Here is a 22,549-nt window from a genome sequence, read left to right on the forward strand (position 1 = left end):
CCAGGCCTCTCAGCATAACAGATTCAAACAGATTTCGTTTAAATAACTTAGGATTCTTATATCTAGAATCTTGTCTTTTCTTGTTCCAATTCCAGTGGAATATTCATTCACTGAACACATATTTATCTTCTCTATGGGGTACTGGCCATCTCTGATTCTTTTAATCCTCACAAAAAGGAGATGCACCACTTTGAATAAAATTTGGGGGAAAAATGTCTTTACGTCTACATTAACTAATCCTCTACCCTAATAAATGTAGTAGCATACATAGACTGACACATAGCTCTCATTTTATTTTGCTTTGCTGTTTTGATTTTTTAATAAGTCTTGCAAACATTTTTGTTACTTTAATTCATATTGTTAGTGAGGATTTGAGACGCCTAAAATGCTAAAAATTCATTTTCAAATAGTGAAGCAAAGCCACTGTTCTCTTTAAGCATAAATTTTTACCATCAAAAACCTCTCAGGGGCTGGCCTTGTGATGTAGTGGGTTAAGCTGCTGCCTGTGATGTGGGCATCCCATATGAGTGCAAGTTGGAGTCCTGGATAATTTCTTCTGACCTAGCTCCCTGCTAATGGCCCTGGGGAGGTCATGGAAGATGGCCCAAGAACGTAGGCCTCTGCCACCCACATGGGAGACCTGGATGGGGTTCCAGGCCCCTGGCTTCGGCCTTGTCCAGCCCCAGCCATTACAGCCATTTTGGAGTGGACCAGGGAATGGGAGCACTCTCTCTCTCTCTCTCTCTCTCTCTCTCTCTCTCTGTAACTCTGCCTTTGAAATAAATATAATAAATAAATTTTAAAAACCCACAGACCCAGAAGATGGTAGAGTTCACATAATGATTCTGAAGATGGGTGGAGGTTGCAGTTCAACTCTTTTGAATGACAGTCTCCAGCTGGCTGATTGGCATACATTATGGGTTTTTCTGTAATGTAGCACTTGCTCCTTCTTCCATATTGCCACTGGGTGAAGACCTATTTGGTCTTACAGATGCTTTTTATGTACCCCATGACTTCAAGCCTTTAGTGTAGTTAGCCAGTATTCCATGAGATTCTTTCCTGTCACTGCTGTCATTAAATGTGCAGAGGCCTTAGAAATACCGGAAGCCTGGAGACCCAGCTCCGTGTCTTTGTCCCAGCTCTGTCTCTACAGAGGTCACACACTAGGGCAGCCACCACCCTGGATGATAGGCACCCTATTGCTGTGGCAGGAACTGAGAAATTCTTGTTTCCATTTGGGAAAAAGTGTCGCTTTTGAGTTGGGCTTTTTGTGTGTGGTTCAGGTGCTGTTTGGGTCACTTGGGTTCTAGTCACAGCTCTGCTTCTGAGTCCAGTTTCCTGCTAATGTGCACCTGGGAGGCAGCAGGTGATGGCTCAAGTGCTTGGATCCCTGCCATCCACATAGGAGACCCAGACTAAATTCCACCTTCCTGGCTTTGGCCTGGTCCAGCCCTGGCTGTTGTGGGCACTTGGGGAGTGAACCAGCAGATGGAACATTTCTTTCTCTCTGCCTGCCTTCCATATAAAATGAAAATTAAAAATACTTTTTAAAAGGCAAAAAAAAAAAAAAAAAAAAGATCCGTTTTGTAGGTTAGCCTTAATCTGCACCTTAATTACATTTTAGTGGGGGGTTGTTTGCAGCACATGATATCCAATAGAGAGCTCAGAGAGCTTTGGGCAGAAATAGAGAAATTGAATATTTAGTGGCTAACACATAGTGTCAAGAACTATACCACGAGTTTTAGATCCATTACCTTGTTCAGTTGCTCGTGGCAATTATATAAGGCAGGGATATTATCACTGTTGTACAACAAGGGCAACTGAAACTCAAGAACAGATCAAGTAACTTACCTGAGATCAAAGGGCTAGTCACTGGAAGAGATAAAATGTGAAGACAGGAGTTTCAAGTCTAAATTAAGCTCTTGCTCTTGTTGACCCCCTGGGCCAGGCACACAACTAGATAAGATTCCACTTGATCAGTTTGTACATGATAGTAACCACAGGCATCTCCCTGGCTTCTGACAAACCTTTGAGAGGCCTGTGTAGCAGTCACAGCTCTGAATGACACTGAGGGACATGGAAAGCTTGGCCCAAGCAGTTAACAGTGCTCCATCCTCCTTGGTCAAAGGAACAAACATAAAATACACTGGCCTGAGGTTTCCCAGAGACTTGGCGAAGTCAGCATTGTTTTCCAAGTTTCTGGATCATTTCTGAAGTGTGCCTTGCAAAATCTCCCAGTGTCAGGCTTTCTCCAGCATAGAACGCTTAGCCTGTAGCCTTACAAAGCTCACGGGTACTTTGGAGCCAGACTGGAAGCAGGAATGGTGCAAATACTTGACTGGGTTGGAGGGGCAAGAAAAAGAAACAACGAAAACAAATGCTAACTTTTTTTTTTCTTACTCTCCTAAGAGATTTGGCTCCGATCAAATTCGAGTTATTCAGTTGTTTGTTTTGGTTCTTACTGAGTGCCTTTCCTGGAAAAAGCACAAAGGACTTTGTAGACCTTAAAGAAAATTCCTGAATGTAAACAGTCAATCTCTAAAACTCCTTTGAAAGGTGGCTCACACATAAATCTTACACGCACCTATAAAATCCTAAAAGGAAGGGACACGAGAGAGAGAGAGAGAGAGAGAGAGAGAGAGAGAGAGAGAGAGAGACTGGAAAACAAATCTGCACCCAAGCAAAATCAGGGTATTGGGAAGTGCAGATGAACACAGCCTACAGCTGCTCTGCCCTCACGGTTTCTTATTTCTCCCAGGCCAATTCAAAGGCAGGGACCCCAGGGTTCTTATTTATCCAAATGAATGCGCCCTTCGGGGGTTTAAACTATCTGTTTCCATCTCTCTTCACTGGCTGAGCTGCTAAAATTCCCCTGAGTGTTTGGATTAAGAAGAAGAGGCTCCTCTGGGAGATTAGAAACCGATACCCTTCTGGGAGGACAAAAGGCGGCCGCAGACAGACTGGCGGACCAGGCCTGGCTCAGGTCCCCGGAGAGGCAGGACCTTGCTGGTGCTTTTGATGAGGCCTAAGTTTCCTTCCGACGAGCGGGGAAGGAGGAGGCCCCAGGGAACAGGGAGGGATCCAAGCGCTGAGCCGTGTGGTCTTGATTGGGTGATGGAGGCTCCTTAGGCTGCGCCTCGACCATCAAGCTTTGGTCCTTTCGTTTCCTCAGCCGTTCAGGGAAAGGAGCAGGCTGCACCCACATAAAGGACGGTGTGTTATTTCTCTTGTATTTCATTCAGCCAAAGATTTAGATGGCCTGAATGAGGCAGGATTTTTCTCTCTTGCCCTTCGCTGTGCACAGTTGGAATGGGTTCGCTGTTTTGTCGAAGTACTGTAGAAAATGCCCCATCTCCGAGGGGCCTAAAACTCTCAGGGCCCCTCTGTCTGATCTCTTCTCCTTTGCTTCTCCTTCCTTCCCCTGCCTCTGCCTCCTCAACCCTTCATGACTCTGAAAAACAGAGTTAGGTGTGCTTGGGGGAGGGAGAGAAGCAGGGGAGGATCGCCCTGCAGGTGCAGCTGGGGCCTCCTGGGGGCTCAGCACGCATAGAAGTTAAGGGGTTAGAGGAGCAAGGGAGCACAGAGGCAGGCAGGGGCAGGAGGTGCAGTCAAAGCCTGAATGGCCCCTATGGGTCCAGCTCTGGCAGTCCCAGGCTGATCGAGGGGGCCTTTGGGCAAAGTTGGAGGAACCAGGCTTTGCCTAGCTTTCTGAAGCTAGTGGCTAAATTTTATTTCTCAGTTTACATTGCCAGCTTCTCTGTTTCTTCACCTCCAGGCAATTTGTCTCTTTTTTTCCTTTCCAACCAAAATAGTTGCTGAATATGAAACTTGATGATGTTCTCTGGGCCTGAACCTTTTGCCAGCAACGAGCTTCCATCTAGAAGGCCCTTCTGTGTGTGCTCTGGCTACATATATACATATACATATACATATACATATACATATACATTTATTTGAAAGAGTGATCTCCCATCTGCTGATGCATTCTGCAGTAGAAGGCTGGACCAAGTCAAAGCCAGGAGTCCCGAACTCCATCCAGGTCTTCCACATAAGTGGCAGGGGCCCAACTACCTTAGCCATCACCTCTGCCTCCCAGGGTACATATCAGCACAAAGTAGGAGGGGCTGGCATTGTCTTTGGGCCCTGCACCCACATGGGAAACCTGGATGCAGCTCTGGATCTAGCTTCAGCCTGGCCTAGCCCTAGTCATTATAGCCATTTGGGGAGTAGACCAGCAGATAGGTATTTCTCTCTCTCTCTCTCTCTCTCTCTCTCTCTCTCTCTCCATCTATCTATCCACCAATCTCTCTTTCTGTAACTCAGCCTTTCAGATAAATAAACAAAGTGTTAAAAAAAAAAAAAAAACATAGCTAGAATAGAGAATGGAACCAAGACTCAAATCCAAGCACTCAGAAATGGGATGCAGATGTCCCAAGTGGTAGCTTAACTATCGTGTCAAATTCCTGGCCCTGGTCACCTATTTTAAACCTCTGATCTTATCAGATGTCACCACAGTTCCTGCTGAAGCATCCTCAGTGAGATTTCCACTCACTCTTTAAAGCTATTGTCTTCCAAGGCTCGGAGCTCACCATACTATTGACGTGGGCCTCTTGGGGATGGCCAGTGCTATGACTTAGTCTGGTGACCTTGTCCAGGTCTTCATCCTCTTTACTCCCTCTGGAACATTCGGCTCCTAAGCACCAACTGAAATACTTTCCCCTTGGCTTTCCTCCTTTCTCCCTCTCAGTCACGTCCCTCACTAGTTCTGATTCCCTAAACGGAGCATGCTTTAATGCTTGGCTATTCTTTTTCCTCTTTCTCTTATGCTGATTTCATTCTCTGCTGTCTCTTTAGCTCTCACTTGAGTACAATGAGCCTCCAGTGTGGAAGGACCAATCTCAAGTTAAGAAGAAATATCTCCATTCTGTCACTCAGGAGCCCATCCTGTCTGGGCCTAACTTACCTTCCCAACTCATAGCACATCTCTGGGAGCTAGTGTCATCTACTTCAAAGAGCTAGGAGTAGAGTCTAAGAAGTATCATTACTAATCTTGGCTTCATTGTCTACTGGCCAGGAGATCTTACACAATAACTTAATTAAGTTCTGTGAACCTTTATCTTCTCACCTGTAAAGCAAGAATAAGCGTAATACTTAACAGGGATATTTTTGACACTTTGAAATCATGTAGGTAGAGCCTCATAGCACTCAATAGCTAGAAATTACTATTATTTTTGCTACAGCGATGACAAATCTTTTCATGAAGCCAAATGCTGTGCACAGGACAATGTTGCTTGGAAAGGCAGCTGTGGGAACCAGCAGCCCGTAGCAGTAACTGGGTTAGGACAGTGGCAAAAGCAGCCCAGCAAAGATTGTAGAGATAATAGATTACAGACATACAGATTACGGAGGCAGCGCTTCGGACGGCTCTGGTATTCCTCATCTCCTCATTATTCCTCATCTCATAAATTTCCCTGCTCCACACCCTGACTACCCTGGATGAAGTCCATGAGGGTGGAGAGGGTCTGAGAGTGATGGCTGAGAGGCTGTCTGGGGTATAATCTCATCTGAAATCTATGTCTATAGAACATGTACCTCTGGGGACAAGAAGCGTTAGCATGGATGCATTATAAATGGGTACTATGAATGGGCTAGAATACTTCATTAGTGAGATAATGCTGCATCACCACAATAGAATCTTCATAATAACTCTATGAGGTAGCTACTAATTGTTCTTTTTTAGGATTTATTTAATTTATTTAAATAGCATAGTGACAGTGAGAGGAGAATCTTCCATCTGCTGGTTCACTTCCCCTCAACCCCCCACAACAGCCAGGCCTGGGCCTGTAACTCCACCAGGGTCTCCCTTGTGGGTGGCAGGGACCCAAGCACTTGGGCCATCTTCTGCTGCCTTTCCAGGTGCACTAGCAGAAGCTACGTCAGAAGCCGAGCAGCCAGGATTTGGACCAGCACTCTGCAACAGAATGATGGCATCACAGGGGGCGACTTAAACCATCGCATTCCAATGCTGGCCCCTAAGGAGGTCCTAATTTGAGCCTGATTTGGGAGCTAAGAAAACAGGCTTGAAGTTAAGAGTGTAGCCAAAATCATACGGCTAATAAATGGAAGTCTAAAACTGAAACACAGGTCTGCCCAGGTCCAGAGGCCAGGGGTTCCCTATTTTGCTCTCCTGCCTTAATTTTCAGGCTAAAACATATGAGTCCAAATTATGAGAACACAGTGTCTCAAGCTGACATTAAAATTACTGGCATGTGTTCTAGGGAGCAGCTGGCAGGATAGACCCTCTCCCACTGACCTATAACCACCACACAGTCACCCTGGTCACCACCAGACGTTCAAACTAAGTATCAGAAAGTTAGGTTATAGAGAAGGGAAATACTTCTGAAGTTAAATCACTTGCAGAGAAGTGCAGCTGAGCTGTGAGCAAATGTGGCAACATAGTGGTTGGAACTCCCTCTAGAATTCAATCATGTAAGCCAGAGGCACTTCATTCAGCTGTAGTCTTTGAAGATGTCCATAACCTCCCAAAATAAAATGGCTGTGCCCTCTCAGCTTTTAAAATGTAATCCTTTCCATTTATGAGCGGAGTCAATTGTTCCACAGTCCTAACACTATTTACCTAAGTCCCACGGTTGGGGGTGGGGGAGACATAAGAAAGGAAAATCGGTCTGGGGATTGAGCACATTCGTGTCAATAGCCAAGTGCAGATACTAAGAAAGCTCGCTTTCCAATGCTCTCCAGGGCTCTTGTGCCCAATTCAGGCAAAGCTGCCGTTGATAGGTTTTGTTCATTAACCAGACAACTAAAGAGGCAGCAGGGTATACTGCAGAGGGAAAACCAGACGCCAGAGAGCTCCTGCCTCTTGAGCTGTCCACTTTTACGCCAATGGCCTTGTGCTTTTCAGATGGGGAGTCCTTTGAGGATCTGTTGAAAACTCTGATGTCTCATCCCAGAAAAGTGCTCCAACTTTGATGTCAGATGTAGTTGAATCTGAAGTCTGGCGTCACCCCTTAATAGTCAAGCTGCTTTAGGCAAGTTGCCTGAAGGTCTTGATCTGTAAAATGGGGAAATCCTAGTCTGGAATGAGGATTAGATGAGTTGATGCACGGAGTTCTTAGCCAAGCACAGGCAAGATGGTGTAGCATAGTCATTAGCAAGGCAGGCTTTGGAGTCTGAGCTGACCACCTACCAGCTGTGGGCCTGCTTAAGTAATCTGTTCTTCGGGTTCACCCCATCTGTAAAATGGGTACTAGGAATAGTTCACAATCTCATGGAGTTATTGTAAGGATGACCAGGGTTCATATGTGCAAAGTATTTACTGCCTAACACGTAAGCATCCTTGTGTCACCAGTATCCCATATCAGTGCCAATTTGAGTTGTGGCTGCTCTGCTTCTGATCCAGCTCCCTGCTAATGCACCCGGGAAGGCAATGGAAGATGGCCCAAGTGCTTAGGCCTCTGCCGCTCATGTGGGAGACCCAGAGTTCCTGGCTCCTCGATTTGGCCTGGCCCAGCTCCTGCCATTGTAGCCATTTAGGGAGTGAACCGGTGGCTAAAAGATCTGTCTCTCTCTCCATCTCTCTCTCTCTTTGTAATTTTGCCTTTCAAGTAAATAAAAAACAAATCTTTTTCACAAAATGCCAGATGATTAGCTGTATGTGAAAAAAAAAAAAGAGACTGATAAGGTGGTTCAAACTACAGTTACATTTTAAAACCTCGAGTCTCTAAGACAGTAGCCATGCACAGCATAAATCTAGTAAATGCTGCTCTGTGGTTCTTGTACTTTTCTCCGCGTGACGTTTCCAGAGCATCCTTCCAAGCACAGTATTATCTTATGCTTGTGTAAATCAGAATCACTCAACCAGGTTCTTCAGATTCACAGTGGTCATTTATCATGCATGGAATGGGACCCAGATCACTGAGAAATTGTCTGGTCCATAAAGCCGTGTTCATTTATTCTAACACCTCTCAAAGGGAGGAGCATTGTCATCTTCTGGGAGCTCTCAGAGAATCTCAGATCTATAAAAACAGGAAACTCTGGGGAGTGGGACCTAGCAATCTGTAACAAGACCTCCGGGTGGGTCCAATGGCCAGGCTGATGTAGACTATGCTGATCACTACTTGAGATTCAAAAGGAAAATCAGTTTCCAAGGAATACAGATCTCAGAGAAAAATGTGCTTCCAAAGAGCAAAAAGGACATCGTGGTGTTCTCTTACTGCCAAAAGACTCCCTCTAATTTCCATTAGGGCCCGAGTCTGTTGCGTCATTCCTCTGATGGGGTGGGGACCAATGCCACGATAGAACCTGCTCTTCTCCAGCAGTTCCTTGTGGACAACTAGAATCTACTTCAAAATCAGCATAAACATTTTGTAAAAGTGCAGCTCGGACACTGGGACCTGACCTTGACTGATAGGGTCTTCAGGGACTGGAGGGCGAGGTTTGGGGTTGGCCGTAAGAAGCTAAACTTAAATCCTTTGGTATATCTTCTGTTAGAGACCCATCTGTCCCAAAGAATAGCTCTTGGCCCAATTCTCTCACTGTCAAACAAACTCTAGTATTTATCTTTGTGTCTACTTCGAGTTGGACTCAAAAGTAGAGCAATGGTACCCCACTCAGGTTAGAGGCAAAAAAAAAAAAAAAAATCACACCAATGTTGGAGAGCATCACAAAGTCCTCCCTCATCTCCTATGATAATCACATCTGTACAGCAAGCAACTGATAGCAGGTTAAGCCTTTTTACCAGGAAGAGTCATTTCAAATGTCACATCACTCACGGTACAACTTCCCCAAGGTACAAAGAGACAAAGCACTTGACTTTGCCCTCCTTACCTGTCTAGAGCTCCCCATTTACTTACAGTTTTTAAAAAATGCGACCTGTGATTTTGTTGTTTTCATATCTAAATGAAAGGCCCAGGCCTCCCCACCTAGGACTCATCAACCACAGCATCTTAGACAGTGCAGCAGTCCTGGGGTCTGACTCACATCACCACAACAGTCCCGGAGCCTGCACGGGTCCCATAGACACGGCTCCTCCTTCACGCTCCTCCTGTGACGAGTCCACGTCGATTCTGAAACATGGCTCTTCGGAAATTCCTAAGGGAAAGAGGCACGATCAGATCTTCAAATAATGCACCGACTTCTCCATCAACTTTTATCCCACCTCCCTCCATCAGAAATTATATAATTTTTTAAAACCGCGCTGAGGCAGATGTGTGTTTACTTTGAGAAGTAAAAATGTTAACATTTAAACTGAAAGCCTGTTTCAGCCTTAAGGTACTTAATTGCCTTACAGCATATAATAAACCGAGCCCATCTTGTCATTCAACTAATGGAGGGAGTGATAAAGAGATAGGAGCCCGGGACCCTATTCATTCCAGTTTCCCTTTGTACTTGGTTTACTTTGGCACCATGCCTCCTGTGTATTTTACACTTCTTTACATTTTGTACATCCCTGTATGACAAATACTTGTCAAACAAAAACTAAACAGATTTATAACCCCTTAACTTGAAATGAGCCAAAATTGAACTGCCAAAACTTTATGACTTCATTTTCTTTCATAGTTTTCCACTACATTGGTTCAAACAGACAAACTCCACTTGGGGTCAAGCAGAGGTCATTTCACTTTCATTACTAAAATATAATTTACAGTATGCCAGACCTAAACAAGTGTAGCCTAAAGGGTTTGTTTAATGTAAACCATCTGTTCCTCAACAATACAGCTAATTTCCTGCCGTCACCGTGCAGTCTACTGGCTGCTTCTTTAAGGGTTTTTATGATTTTTTAACTAGTTCAGGATTAGTGTAAAATTTGAAAATGAGTCTGTAGTTAAGACTCATTTGTACCGAGTAACTTGAACATTTTAAAAATGCAAATCACTGTGTAAATTGTTCCCCTGAAACTCAGCTCTGAGCTTTTTTTTTTTTTTTAATTTTTTTTTTTCTGGACAGTTCTGTGCTGCTTGCTGCACAGGTGTTCGGAGGAAACGTTTTTGTGAAATCTGCCATTTTAGATGCTATCCATGCTTCTTTCCCAGGGAAATGCACATATTTGCTTTTCAGGGGGCTCTAGCAAACTCTTGTTGGAGAACCCCCGGGACTCTGCTGTGCGAGCCTTGGTGAGCTAGGACAAGGCACACTTTGAGCCAGAGTGTACTCTTGCATGGGTGTGCACACACACAGAGAACATTTATGACTGCACAGAGCGGCCACACCCTGGAGGCTGACCTCGAAGCCCAGCAAGGTGTCAGGCCCAGGCCCACCCTCAGAGGGAGAGACATTTTGCACCAAAGCGGGATTGCTGGCCAGCAGGCTTCTCTGGTTTCACACAGAGTGGTGTGGCCCAAAGCAGAAGGCCTTGCAAGTTCTTTTGGCTCTGCTGAACATTCTCAATACTATCCTTAAGCCTCTGTCTCCACGTGTAAACTGGCAAGCGGAAAGGTTCTTCTTCCAAAGGCGAATGCTAGAGAACTAATTTGCTTACTTCAGTGGATGGGAATGCAGCCGGCCTCCAGGCCCCAGGGCCAAGTGTGAGGCCGGTGCCAAGGTCCTGTCCACCCCTTCTTCTCCTGTCCCCTCCCCAGAAGCTTGGCCTTCTTGCCTCTTTGGCCCATCTGTTTCCATCCACCCTTCCACCGAGTTCTTACTGCCTCACCGTCACCCGCATCAGCTCCATTCACAAGCAGAGAAGCAGGCTACAGGCCACTCACCTCCTCCCCACCCCCAGAGCTCCAAAACAAATTCTGATGTGTGTGTGTGTTTTTAAGAATTTTTTTAAATGCCAGACAACTATCAAACACCAAAGAAAGATTGTGAAGGAAAATTAAACACAATGTTTTTAAACACAGGGGAAATTACGCGTGAGTATTTCAAAATGGTTATGGAAAATTGAAATTAAAAGATGCTTCAGATAAATAAAAATAAAAGATAAGCTTATTTTGGCATAAAATGATTTGAAATTCATGCATAGTTTCTTATTATATTTTCTATCAACTTTTTAAAGACCCCACATACACATGGATTTCAATTTTTAGACATATATGATCAGATCATTTATTTATATATTTGAAAGACAGAGAGAATGAAGAAAGAGAGAGCTCTTATGTTCTGGTTCATTCTCCAAATGCCTGCAATGACTAGTAGTGAGGTTGCCAAAGCCAGGAGCCAGGAACTCAATCCAGGTCTCCCATATGGGTGGTAGAAACCCAGTGACTTGAACCATTACCACTGCCTCCCAGGGCTGGCATTAGCAGGAGACTGGAGTCAGGAGGTGGAGACAGGTATGGAACCAGTTTGTGTCTTGTCCTCTGATATTGGACACAGATGTCTCAAATGCTAAGTTAAATACTTGCCCCAGCGTCAATTTTTTAAAAAATTATTATTTGATATATAGGGTCTCTACCATAGGGTTATTGTGTTAAATAAGTTAATATTTGTTAAGTGTTTAGGCCAGTGGCTGGCACATAGTCAGTGTCCTATAAGTATTAGCGATTATTAATAGAAAACAGCAGCTCCAAGATGCAAACCCAGATTTGTTGGCGTCCAAAGCTCGCTTAGTTTGAATTACACCACACTGGGTTATTTCAGTTTCCAGTGGTGGGGGTGGGGGTTGAAAGGGGATGTTGAGTTTCCAATTCCTCATTATATCAGCCTAACATTCCATGGATTTATTTCCTAATTCCTATTTTCCCAAAAGAAATTTAATATTCAGTCCCTTTTTGTTCCCCATCACCAAAACCCTAGGGATTCTGTTTAGGTCAAAAAGTAAGTACCTACTATGCTAATAAAGGGACCGTCACATAAATTGGGTTCTTTAACATCATTAGGAAAAGTTATGATGGAAATGCCCAATCGTACCATGCAGGAAAAAGTGCCCCTTGGGTTGCCCTTGCTAGCAAGAGTAAAATCATCAGAGTGCTGCAAAAGAAAACAGCAGGGTCAGCTCAGCCTGCCCCCGCTCTCATCACCCACACCTTGCTCTCCCAACGGAACTCCAGTAGCTCCGAGAAGAATCCAGACCCTAGAAAGCCAAAGGGGAAACCGTGCATGGACCTGTAATTGCAAAAGAAATTTCCAGATTCATTCAGATGGAACAAGTGACCTTATACTCTTATATTTAATGAATGGGGGGGGGGAGAGACTGGTAACATTCATCTGGTTCAAAAATTGTAAAGTATCAAAAAAAAAAAAAGCAGGAAGTGAGAAGCTCTCCACTCTTCCCCCATATTTCTAGTTCCCACCTCCATTTCCCTCAGTAACCACTGCTGTCTGTTAGCCAAGGATCTTTTCATGGCTTCTTTATGCATATGCAAAGAAATCTGAATATATTTGTCCTTTTCTCCTCCAATTTTTCACAAAAGCAGCATTAGCATTAGCATAGCATGAACTGGTCTCTTATGTTTTTTATCCAAGCAAGAGGATGTTGGTGCCCCTTTCCATCTCAATACATAGAAAGCTTTATCTTCTTTTTCTCAACTATAATCCTCCCCCAGTAGCTGTGGGGATTGGTTACAAATACCAAGATCCAACAATATCCAAGTCCATTATATACAGTGGCACAGTGTTTGCATATAACCTATCTACAGCCTCCTGTACACTTTAAATCGTCACTATGTTATTTATAATCCTTAACACAATGTAAATGCTATACTCGGGGCCGGCGCTACGGCACCCTGGTTAAACGCTCCCTGCTATGCCAGCATCCCATATGAGTACCAGTTCAAGTTCCCTGGCTCCACTTCTGATCCAGCTCCCAGATAATTTGGTTGGGAAGGCAGCAAAAGATGGCTCAAGTACATGGGTTCCTGCCACCTGATGGGAGACCTGGATGGAGTTCTAGGCCTCTGGCTTCACCCTGGACCAACCCCAGCCATTGTGGCCATTTGAGGAGTGAACCAGCAGATGGAAGCTCTCCCCTCTCTCTCTTTCTCTTTGTAACTCTGCCTTTCCAATCAATCAATCAATCAATCTTTTAAAAATTTAAAAATGCTATACTGCATTGTTTAGGGAATAATGGCAAGAAAAATGCTCAATCTTTTGCAGTGTTTTCCTCAGATAGTCTCAATCCATGATTGAATCCGTGGCTGCAGAACCTGTGGGTGCAGAGGGCAGTTGTGTGGACGAGTCTATTTACTAGCTGCACCATAACTTATTTGGTCACCATTGTCTAGGGGACATGTAGATGAATTCTAATCTTTTGTTATTACAAGGTACAGTACTGTAATGAATAGGACTAGATCAATAGTTTTTTCATTACTGGAGGTTTAAAGCAATGCATTACTTTTACTTTCCACACAAGTAACTTTCTTATAAAGCTTTTCCAAACATGAACCCTGCAAAACCTGCTTTGATGAACAAATGAGACCAATGTATAATGAGAAATATTCTTTGCATCAAACAATTAATGTTCCCAAATCCCCTACTCCATTTTATCCCTTTAAGTGGACATTTTGCTGCAAGTTTATTTACATTTATAATTAGGTTAGTTGGCTTTTTGCCCTGGAAAATATCAGTCTAGAACAGAGCTAATCATCATGAATTCTAAATTAGAGTGTTTGGACAAGAGAAATTTTTGACCTAATTTTCTAAACTGTTGTTTTAAACTGTAGAGAGCTCTGAATTTCATATGTATTTGCAATGTTGTCAGTTTCAATTTGGATACTCAGAATAATGTTCTTATTCTAAAAAAAAAGAAATAATAAGGATTTAAATTGTAGATTACTTTAAAAATCAGAATTTTAGGGGCCAGTATTGTGGCACAGTGGATTAAGCCTCCACCTACAGTGCCAGCATCCCATATAGGCACTGGTTCGAGTCTCAGCTGTTCCACTGCCAATCCAGCCCCCTCCTAATGTGCCTGGGAAAGCAGCAGCAGATGACACAAGTACTTGAGCCCCTGCCACCCATGTGGGAGACCTGGATGGAGCTCCAGGCTCCTGGCTTCTCTCTCTCTCTCTCTCTCCCTCTCCCTGTAGCTCTTTCTAATAAATATATAAACCTTCTTAAAAATACAAATTAAAAAATCATAATTTAAGTACAAATATATTGCTGGTGTGACTTTTTCTACCTATCGAATTAGCTTAAATATCAGGCAAAATTTAAAATGAATTGCAAAAATAGTAAAACCACGTAGCATTATAGACGTTTATTGCCAAGATCATATGCTATAATGTAAGACTTATTTTCATGATGAGCTAGATGCCTTTTCCTATCTGCTTTAAGGTCAGTCCACTGAGGAAGCCCTAGGGATGTCAATGAGTATAAAGTGCATTGTCTGCCGGCGCTGCAGCTCAACAGGCTAATCCTCTACCTGCGGCACTGGCACCTCGGGTTCTAGTCCTGGTCGGGGCGCCGGATTCTGTCCCGGTTGCTCCTCTTCCAGGCCAGCTCTCTGCTGTGGCCTGGAAAGGCAGTGGAGGATGGCCCAAGTCGATGGGCCCTGCACCCGCATGGGAGACGAGGAGAAGCACCTGGTTCCTGGCTTCGGATCAGCGCGGTGCGCTGGCCACGGCGTGCCAGCCACGGCGGCGATTGGAGGGTGAACCAGTGGCAAAGGAAGACCTTTCTCTCTGTCTCTCTCTCTCACTGTCCACTCTACCTGTCAAAAAAAAAAAAGTGCATTGTATCCCTTCAAGAAACCAAAGTCTGATTGAGAGGACAAAACAGAAGCAATATCAATGTAATAATAGTTTATTTGAAAGTGCCATAGCTCTTAACATGGACCAGGCATGGTTCTGAGTTCTTTGCAAATGTTAGTGTATTAAAAGTTCACAATCACCTATGAGGTAACTACAGCTATTGTCAATTATTTTATAGATAAGAGGGTTGAGACACAGGGTGGTAAACATTGAACTCAGGTCACACCACTAGTAAGTGGAGAAGGCAGGATTCCAACTCGGGTAGTCTGGTGTGGGAGCAGTACGTGTAACCTGCCACCACACTGCCTCTCCTGGTGGCACTGAGACTGCAAAGCCAAAGCACTGCTGTGCAGCAGTGGCAGTGTAGTGATGGGACGTGCAGCCTGGAACAGGTTCATTAGGACAGGGGGGATTTGATACATAGAGGTGAACATGTTCTGCCCCTTCCCACCCCAGCTCAGAGCACCTCAAAAAGACAATCCTTTGTTGTGGTTTCTCCAACTTTCAGCACAATGCATATCCTAAGAATGGGAGAGCATTGGAAGAACAAAAGCACTGGGCAAGAATGATTTGGGGCCGGCGCCATGGCTTAACAGGCTAATCCTCCGCCTTGCGGCGCCTGCACACCGGGTTCTAGTCCCGGTTGGGGCGCCGGATTCTGTCCCGGTTGCCCCTTTTCCAAGCCAGCTCTCTGCTATGGCCTGGGAAGGCAGTGGAGGATGGCCCAAGTGCTTGGGCCCTGCACCCGCATTGGAGACCAAGAGAAGCACCTGGCTCCTGGCTTCGGATCAGCGCAATGAGCCAGCTGTGGCGGCCATTGGAGGTTGAGCCAACGGCAAAAAGGAAGACCTTTCTCTCTGTCTCTCTCACTATCCACTCTGCCTGTCAAAAAAAAAAAAAAAAAAAGAATGATTCGGAGGTGGACCTTTGAGGAGACCTAATTAATGAAAGCGATGCTCTCACAGAGCGGAGTAGCCAGGGATGGTGCCAGGGGAGGGGGTTAGGGTCATCAGAAGAACTTGGAGTGCCGGGCAAGAATTCGGGCTGTGTCTCCTGCGGTCATGCTTCTTGCACCCTCACAGTCAACAGACATCGCCTGCATTCTTGCAAAATGCATGTAGTGACTCAGTAGGTCTAAGGCGGCCCCAAGAGCCTGCATTTGCAGGAAGCTGTGGACCATGCTGATGCTGCTGGTCCCCAGACCACACTTAGAGTAGCAAGACTCTAGGCAACAGCAGGAAACCATTTGGGGGGCTGAAGGTTGGGGTAAGGGATGGGGGAGTGACAGAAAATTGCTTATGCGCCTCCTTTAAGTTGCAGCCAAAAAATGTTAAAGACATATTGACCTCCAATATTTTATTCAGTCTATTTATAGAATCTTTTTCTATATGCCCCACCCCCTGCTTTCAGAGGCTGAGAAATCTTGCTTTAAACAATGTTTTAACCCACACTTTTCCTATCTTTCACACACAGAGCAAGGCTAAAGAGCTGCCTCTCTCTGCTGTACGCTTTATGGAAGAACTGGGGGAGTGTGCCTTTGGGAAAATCTATAAGGGACATCTCTATCTCCCAGGCATGGACCATGCTCAGCTGGTTGCTATCAAGACCTTGAAAGACTTTAACAACCCCCAGCAATGGGCAGAATTTCAACAAGAAGCCTCCCTGATGGCCGAACTGCACCACCCCAATATCGTCTGCCTTCTGGGGGCTGTCACGCAGGACCAACCCGTGTGCATGCTTTTCGAGTACATGAATCAGGGGGATCTCCACGAGTTCCTCATCATGCGCTCCCCACATTCCGATGTTGGTTGTAGCAGTGACGAAGACGGGACGGTGAAATCCAGCCTGGATCATGGCGATTTTCTGCACATTGCCATTCAGATCGCAGCCGGCATGGAATACCTGTCCAGTCATTTCTTCGTGCACAAGGACCTGGCAGCTCGCAACATCTTAATCGGAGAGCAGCTTCATGTCAAGATTTCAGACCTGGGACTTTCCAGAGAAATCTACTCTGCTGATTACTACAGGGTGCAGAGTAAATCTTTGCTCCCCATTCGCTGGATGCCCCCAGAAGCCATCATGTATGGCAAATTCTCTTCCGATTCCGACATCTGGTCCTTTGGGGTGGTCTTGTGGGAGATTTTCAGTTTTGGACTCCAGCCGTATTATGGGTTCAGTAACCAGGAAGTGATTGAGATGGTGAGAAAAAGGCAGCTCTTACCGTGCTCCGAGGACTGCCCGCCCAGGATGTACAGCCTCATGACGGAGTGCTGGAATGAGATTCCTTCCAGGAGACCGAGATTTAAAGATATTCACGTCCGCCTCCGCTCCTGGGAGGGGCTCTCGAGTCACACCAGTTCGACAACTCCCTCGGGGGGGAATGCCACCACACAGACCACCTCCCTCAGCGCCAGCCCAGTGAGTAACCTCAGTAACCCCAGGTACCCCAACTACATGTTCCCAAGCCAGGGGATTGCTCCACAGGGCCAGATTGCAGGTTTCATTGGCCCACCGATACCTCAGAACCAGCGCTTCATCCCCATCAATGGATACCCGATACCTCCGGGATATGCAGCGTTTCCAGCTGCCCACTACCAGCCCCCGGGTCCTCCCAGAGTGATTCAGCACTGCCCGCCTCCCAAGAGCCGGTCTCCGAGCAGCGCCAGTGGGTCCACGAGTACTGGTCATGTGACCAGCCTGCCCTCGTCAGGATCCAATCAGGAAGCAAATATCCCTTTACTACCACACATGTCAATGCCAAATCATCCCGGTGGGATGGGGATCACCGTTTTTGGCAACAAGTCTCAGAAACCCTACAAAATAGACTCCAAGCAACCATCTTTGCTAGGAGACTCCAATATTCATGGACACACCGAATCTATGATTTCTGCAGAACTGTAAATTGCACGACTTTTGTAAATGTGGTATGCAGGACAAACTAGGAGGCCATAGAGAAGATTTATATTCAAATGGTTTTATGACAGTAAGATTCTCATTTAGCAGACATTGCAACAAGTATCTTCTGTGAAGTTTAACTGTGTCATACAAAGCACGACAGCCCCTAGCCAGAAACCACCACCAACAACCACATCGAGGGATGTATACTCCATTGGGGTACCTGATAAGGCACTGGGATTGGAACTCACAGTTTCCGGTACTGAAAACTGCAAGCCAGTGGAGAGGAAAAGAACCTTGTGATTCAATCTCCAACCAAAAAGGAAAGTCAAATGGTGCTTGCTGTATTTGCCTTCACTGGCCACGACTGGTCTCTACCAAATGTATATACAGTAGCATTTGTCTACCTGCTGTCTTTTCTTCAGGACAGATGTTCAGGAATTGTATTGTTTCAATGTAGACTCTATGCATGTTTGTAATGGAAGCAACGTTCAGAATCAATGAGGCAACTTTAGGCCAAATGGAAATGAGCCATAAGACAAGTCTAGCGCCCCCTGGAGCCTTACCTAGGGGAGCTTTTTCAGGAAGGTGCAGGGTGTGCCTCTTGGTGAACTTCCTCCTCTGATCATGACAGCCCGGTCCACATTTTCCCTGTTCACAAAGTGTTTACACAAGTCTTTGAAGTAACACAGGGCATTAGACCCTGAAAAGGCTAGATGTGCATGCTGGAGTTGATTGGTGATTGCCAGTTCATTTCGCTGCATTAGGGATGAGGCACCCACCGAAGCACAGGAAGTCAGGAAAATAGCACCTAACCCTCCAGGAGCACTCATGGGAGCAGTACAAAGTTTCCCCATAGGGACGGTCTCCACAGGAGCTCCCCTGGACCAGTAACATTGAAAACCAGAGGTGTGGCTGCACACAAGCACACCCACACCCTGGCAACCCCTGGGTTTACAAGTTGTCCAAGGTGTTGATGCTTGATGCTTATTATCATCAGGGGACACAAGCAAATAGAAATCTCTATGATGATACCAATAGCTACTAAATTCCAAGTCTCTCTCACTTGTTTTTTTCCGTCTTGGAAATAATTCAGATTTTATTCCAGCCCCAAAAACGTAACAATTTATTCATAAGGTTAGTTGACATCCAAAGATAATGAATTCTACTTTGCAAAACTTTACAGTATTTCTTTAAAAAAATGTACTGAGTTCTCATTTCAAAGGTTACCAAGAACTGAATTCCTTCAACTGGTAAAATAGAAGCAACATGATCATTTTTGCCTGCGTTAGAAGGAGGTATCAAATGTGCATCTCCTGGCATTTACCTGCCAACTATCTTTTGCCAAGTTTAGAATTCTTGTGGGTTTCAAGTTCTATTTAGAAATGAATTTTATATTTGATTTGTCTCTGGTTGAAAAAATAACTCCTTTATTCTAAGAACAATGTCTCAAATCCTTGTTTTTATTTTAAAGCTATAAGAGTCTCACAAAGAGACTTTCAGGATGTAAAGTAATTCTTGAAAATGATATTTGATGAGGAGAATGTAAGAGAATTAGAAACACGTTGATGTTTCTATTTTTAAAAAATAAAATTAGCATGAGAAATCAAGGAAATATGTTTACCAAAATGTGTTGTAGAAATCTGAATCTTCAGACAACAAACATGAACTTATAGGTACTGTGAACTCAAGGAATTGGGTGCATCCAGACTTACTGGGAGATAAATTAAGACATACTTTTGTGGCCTAAATAAGCTGACTCAGAAGTGACATTTCTTAACTTTAGGTAGAGGAGAATATTTGTATCCTTTTGTTGCTATGCAACTGTTTAATGTTGAAGCTTCAAACCACAATTTTGTATATCATATGACAATCAATTGTTTTCCAAGAATATTTATTATTTTAAATAAACACAATTTCAGTGAATCTGAGTTTTTCCAGGAGTCCCTTAAAGGGAAATTAGCATTCCATGAGCCAGTAAAATACTCACGCTGGAAAAACATTATTACGGTTAAGAAATAAATCCAAGTTAGTTTTTTATAAAGAACTATATAGCATTTATTTTAAACATTTTATAATAATGGAAATCATTAGAGTGAGGAAACTAAATTTCGAAACCACTTGTAATAATGTGTTTTATAATAGCACTGTGATACTACACGACACAGTTCCTTTTGTATTAAAATAGTATTTTTTCACAACCTGAAAAATATCTTTTGCTTTGCTGACAATGTTTTGTAAGATGACTTTATTTTCAGATTTTTTTTCTTTGCACAAAACTATGTTTATGGTTTGTATCACAGAAGTGAAAATATATCTCTGCATTTTTATATCTGGCCTGTTTCCCTGTTTTCTTTGTTTTTAACTCAAAATAGATTTTCTTCAAATATATAATAGCAACATTCAGATATCTCACTCTACCATATCTTTCTTATTTTCATTGCATGCATTTAATCGCTGTATTACTTAATGTTTGATTTGTTATTATGGTGGGCATTTCAAATAGACAAGCATGGAATTGTAATGACAAAAAGGCTATCTTATACTGAGGATATATTGCATTTGTACTTCACACACCAGAGATGATATTAAACACTGATTATTGTATGCTGCTGTTTATTAAAAATGTTTACTATAAAATATTCTTTCCTGAATACAGCTATCCTAGAGAGATGTGGGAATTTTAAACTTGGTTCTCCTAGTGATGACATTTCCTAGAAAGAGAAATCACAATTCCTACTTGCCGTCACTTCTGTGGAATTATTTTCTCCAAGTAAGCTTTTGAAATTGACTTGGACATTTGTTTGCTGGCAACCACAGGTGGAAAGGCAACCCCAGTGATTTCATAACCCAGCACCATCCACCTAGATAAGAAAACTTTGAATTTTTAAAATCAAAATAATATATTGAATTATCACAACCAAGGAGATGTAAAATGTGCATTTTCAGAATAGAGTTTCCTTCTTTTCTGCCTTGATGTTTCCATACGTATTTAGACATCACAATTCAAGTCTTAGGTCTCTAAAGAAGAAAAGGTTGCGTACAGCTTATCATGTCCAACTTAGATGCCAACCATATTGATAAAATAAAAGAAACGTGGCCATGTAATTGTCACAGCTTATCTTTATGACCTTATGTGCCCCAAAGAAAAAGTTCCCCATCTGGCGATTAATACACACTGCCAAGGAAAATGAGTGTCATTATGAAAGTTCAAAGAACTTGTCCATTTCTGCTATTTGGTACAGAAGAGAGTACAATAAAACCTTCAGGGCCTGATCCATCTGTTTTAGGTACGGCTCTTGTCACCACTTCAGCGATCAAACTCAATAAAGCAGTCCCTTCCCATGGCAGTGAGATCCGCGTCAGGTTGGGTTTGTCTCTCACTTGAATCCCCCTTCTATCTGCCCTTCACACCCATTTCCTTCTCATGTCTCTCCAGGCTGTTGCCCCTCCCGCCACCCGCAATCCCTTCAACTCTGAGATCCCCTTGACTTCCTTCATTCCCTAATCACCAACATCTGCAGGCTCCCTGCGTCACCCTCCTGCAGTGCCTACTGCAATCCGCTAAATACTGAATCAAGAGGCGCCCTCTTATCCACGCACCTCCGAAGGTGAGGCCTTATCCCACTGGTTCTCGGAGGGTGGCTGCCAAAGCAAAGCACCAGCAGCACCCAGAACTTGGGAGAAATGCAAAGTATCACCCCATTTCCAAATATTCAATCACAAATTCTGGGGCTGGGACCCAGCAATTCTTGTTTTCACAAGCCCTCAGGTGATTATGATATGCCTAAGATTCATAAACATGGAACAAACCCAATTTAAAGGCATGGATTGGGGTGGAGGCAGGCAGTGATTACAGTCTCAGTAGTGTAGTATCTATGAGGGCAAAAAGTGTATGGAAAAACAGAATTCAAGGGTAAGTATATCTTGGTGCAAAATTTCAAACCCTTGCAGTTTTTTCATGATACACAGTTTTCATAAACGTTTTGAGGGCCCCTTAAAAGAGGTTTATTTTGAAATTTGAAATCCATGTCAATTAGAGGTCTTCAAAAAGTTTGTAGAAAATACATACTATGAAAAAGCTATGCATGGAATTCACATATTTTTGCAGCAAAGTAATTTTCAGAACAGGCGCATAGCCTGGTGGTTAAGGTGAGCACATCTCACATCAGAATACCTGACTTCTATTCCCTGCTCCAGCTTCCTGCTCGTGCAGACCCTGGGAGGCGGCACCCTTGGCTCAAGTACTTGGGCTCCCACCACCCATGTGGCCGACCTGATTGGATTTCCCCTCTGAAATTTGTCCCAGCCCAGCCCCAACTAAACAGTGTGGGCATTTGGGGAGTGAACCAACAGATGGGAGCTGGGAACACTGCTCTCTCCCCTTCTCTATTTCCCTCTCAAAAATATAAATACAATTTTAAAAACACATAATTTTATCTCACTCCTCTTCCACAAAACTTTTTAAAGTTTCCTCATCAGCATTTTAAACATTTTGCCACTTTGTTCCCCTTAGAGAAAGTTAAGATGGACTTAATCAAAGTTCAACACTAAAAACTTTGTGTTAGCCCTTTGACAACTGGTTGTATTTTATGATCGTTCACTTGGATGGAAAACTGACGGCCCCTAGCCTTCGCTAGGAACACATTCCTCATCTGGTTCACCTGAGAGCCACATTACTGGATGGGGGTCAGAAGCTTTTCCCTTTACATGGACAAGCTCAAGAAACCTTGTTCTCTTAGTGCACCTATTGTGACTCTTGTACTGGTGACTGAGCTAACTGAAACAACTTCCGTTCTGTGTTGCAGCTTAGCAAGGTTAAGATCCAGAATAGGCTGGTCTTTCTTGGAAGAGCAAAAGACCCAGCTCCTAGTAAGCATCAGGCAGGAAGCTGCCCTGAGACTGCCCTCCCTGCCCCGCCCTCCTGACCCAGCTGGCTGCACGCAGTCACCTGTGTCCTGTTCGTCCGTTGGCCGCTGCCAGCTGCAGCCCATCAGCCCTTG

General features: G+C 44.1%; 1 protein-coding gene across 1 annotated transcript in view; it reads left to right on the forward strand.

Annotated features, from left to right (window-relative positions):
* ROR1 (receptor tyrosine kinase like orphan receptor 1) overlaps positions 1 to 19,767 on the forward strand; it is a 475,658-nt gene extending 455,891 nt beyond the window's left edge. The window contains exon 11 of the mRNA XM_062190090.1: positions 16,125 to 19,767. Coding sequence (XP_062046074.1) covers positions 16,125 to 17,552 — 1,428 coding nt within the window. The 3' untranslated portion in view covers positions 17,553 to 19,767. The remainder of the gene's footprint in view (positions 1 to 16,124) is intronic.
* Positions 19,768 to 22,549: the final 2,782 nt, after the last annotated feature.

Source organism: Lepus europaeus, chromosome 5 (assembly GCF_033115175.1).
Source record: "Lepus europaeus isolate LE1 chromosome 5, mLepTim1.pri, whole genome shotgun sequence".
Taxonomy (NCBI): domain Eukaryota; kingdom Metazoa; phylum Chordata; class Mammalia; order Lagomorpha; family Leporidae; genus Lepus; species Lepus europaeus.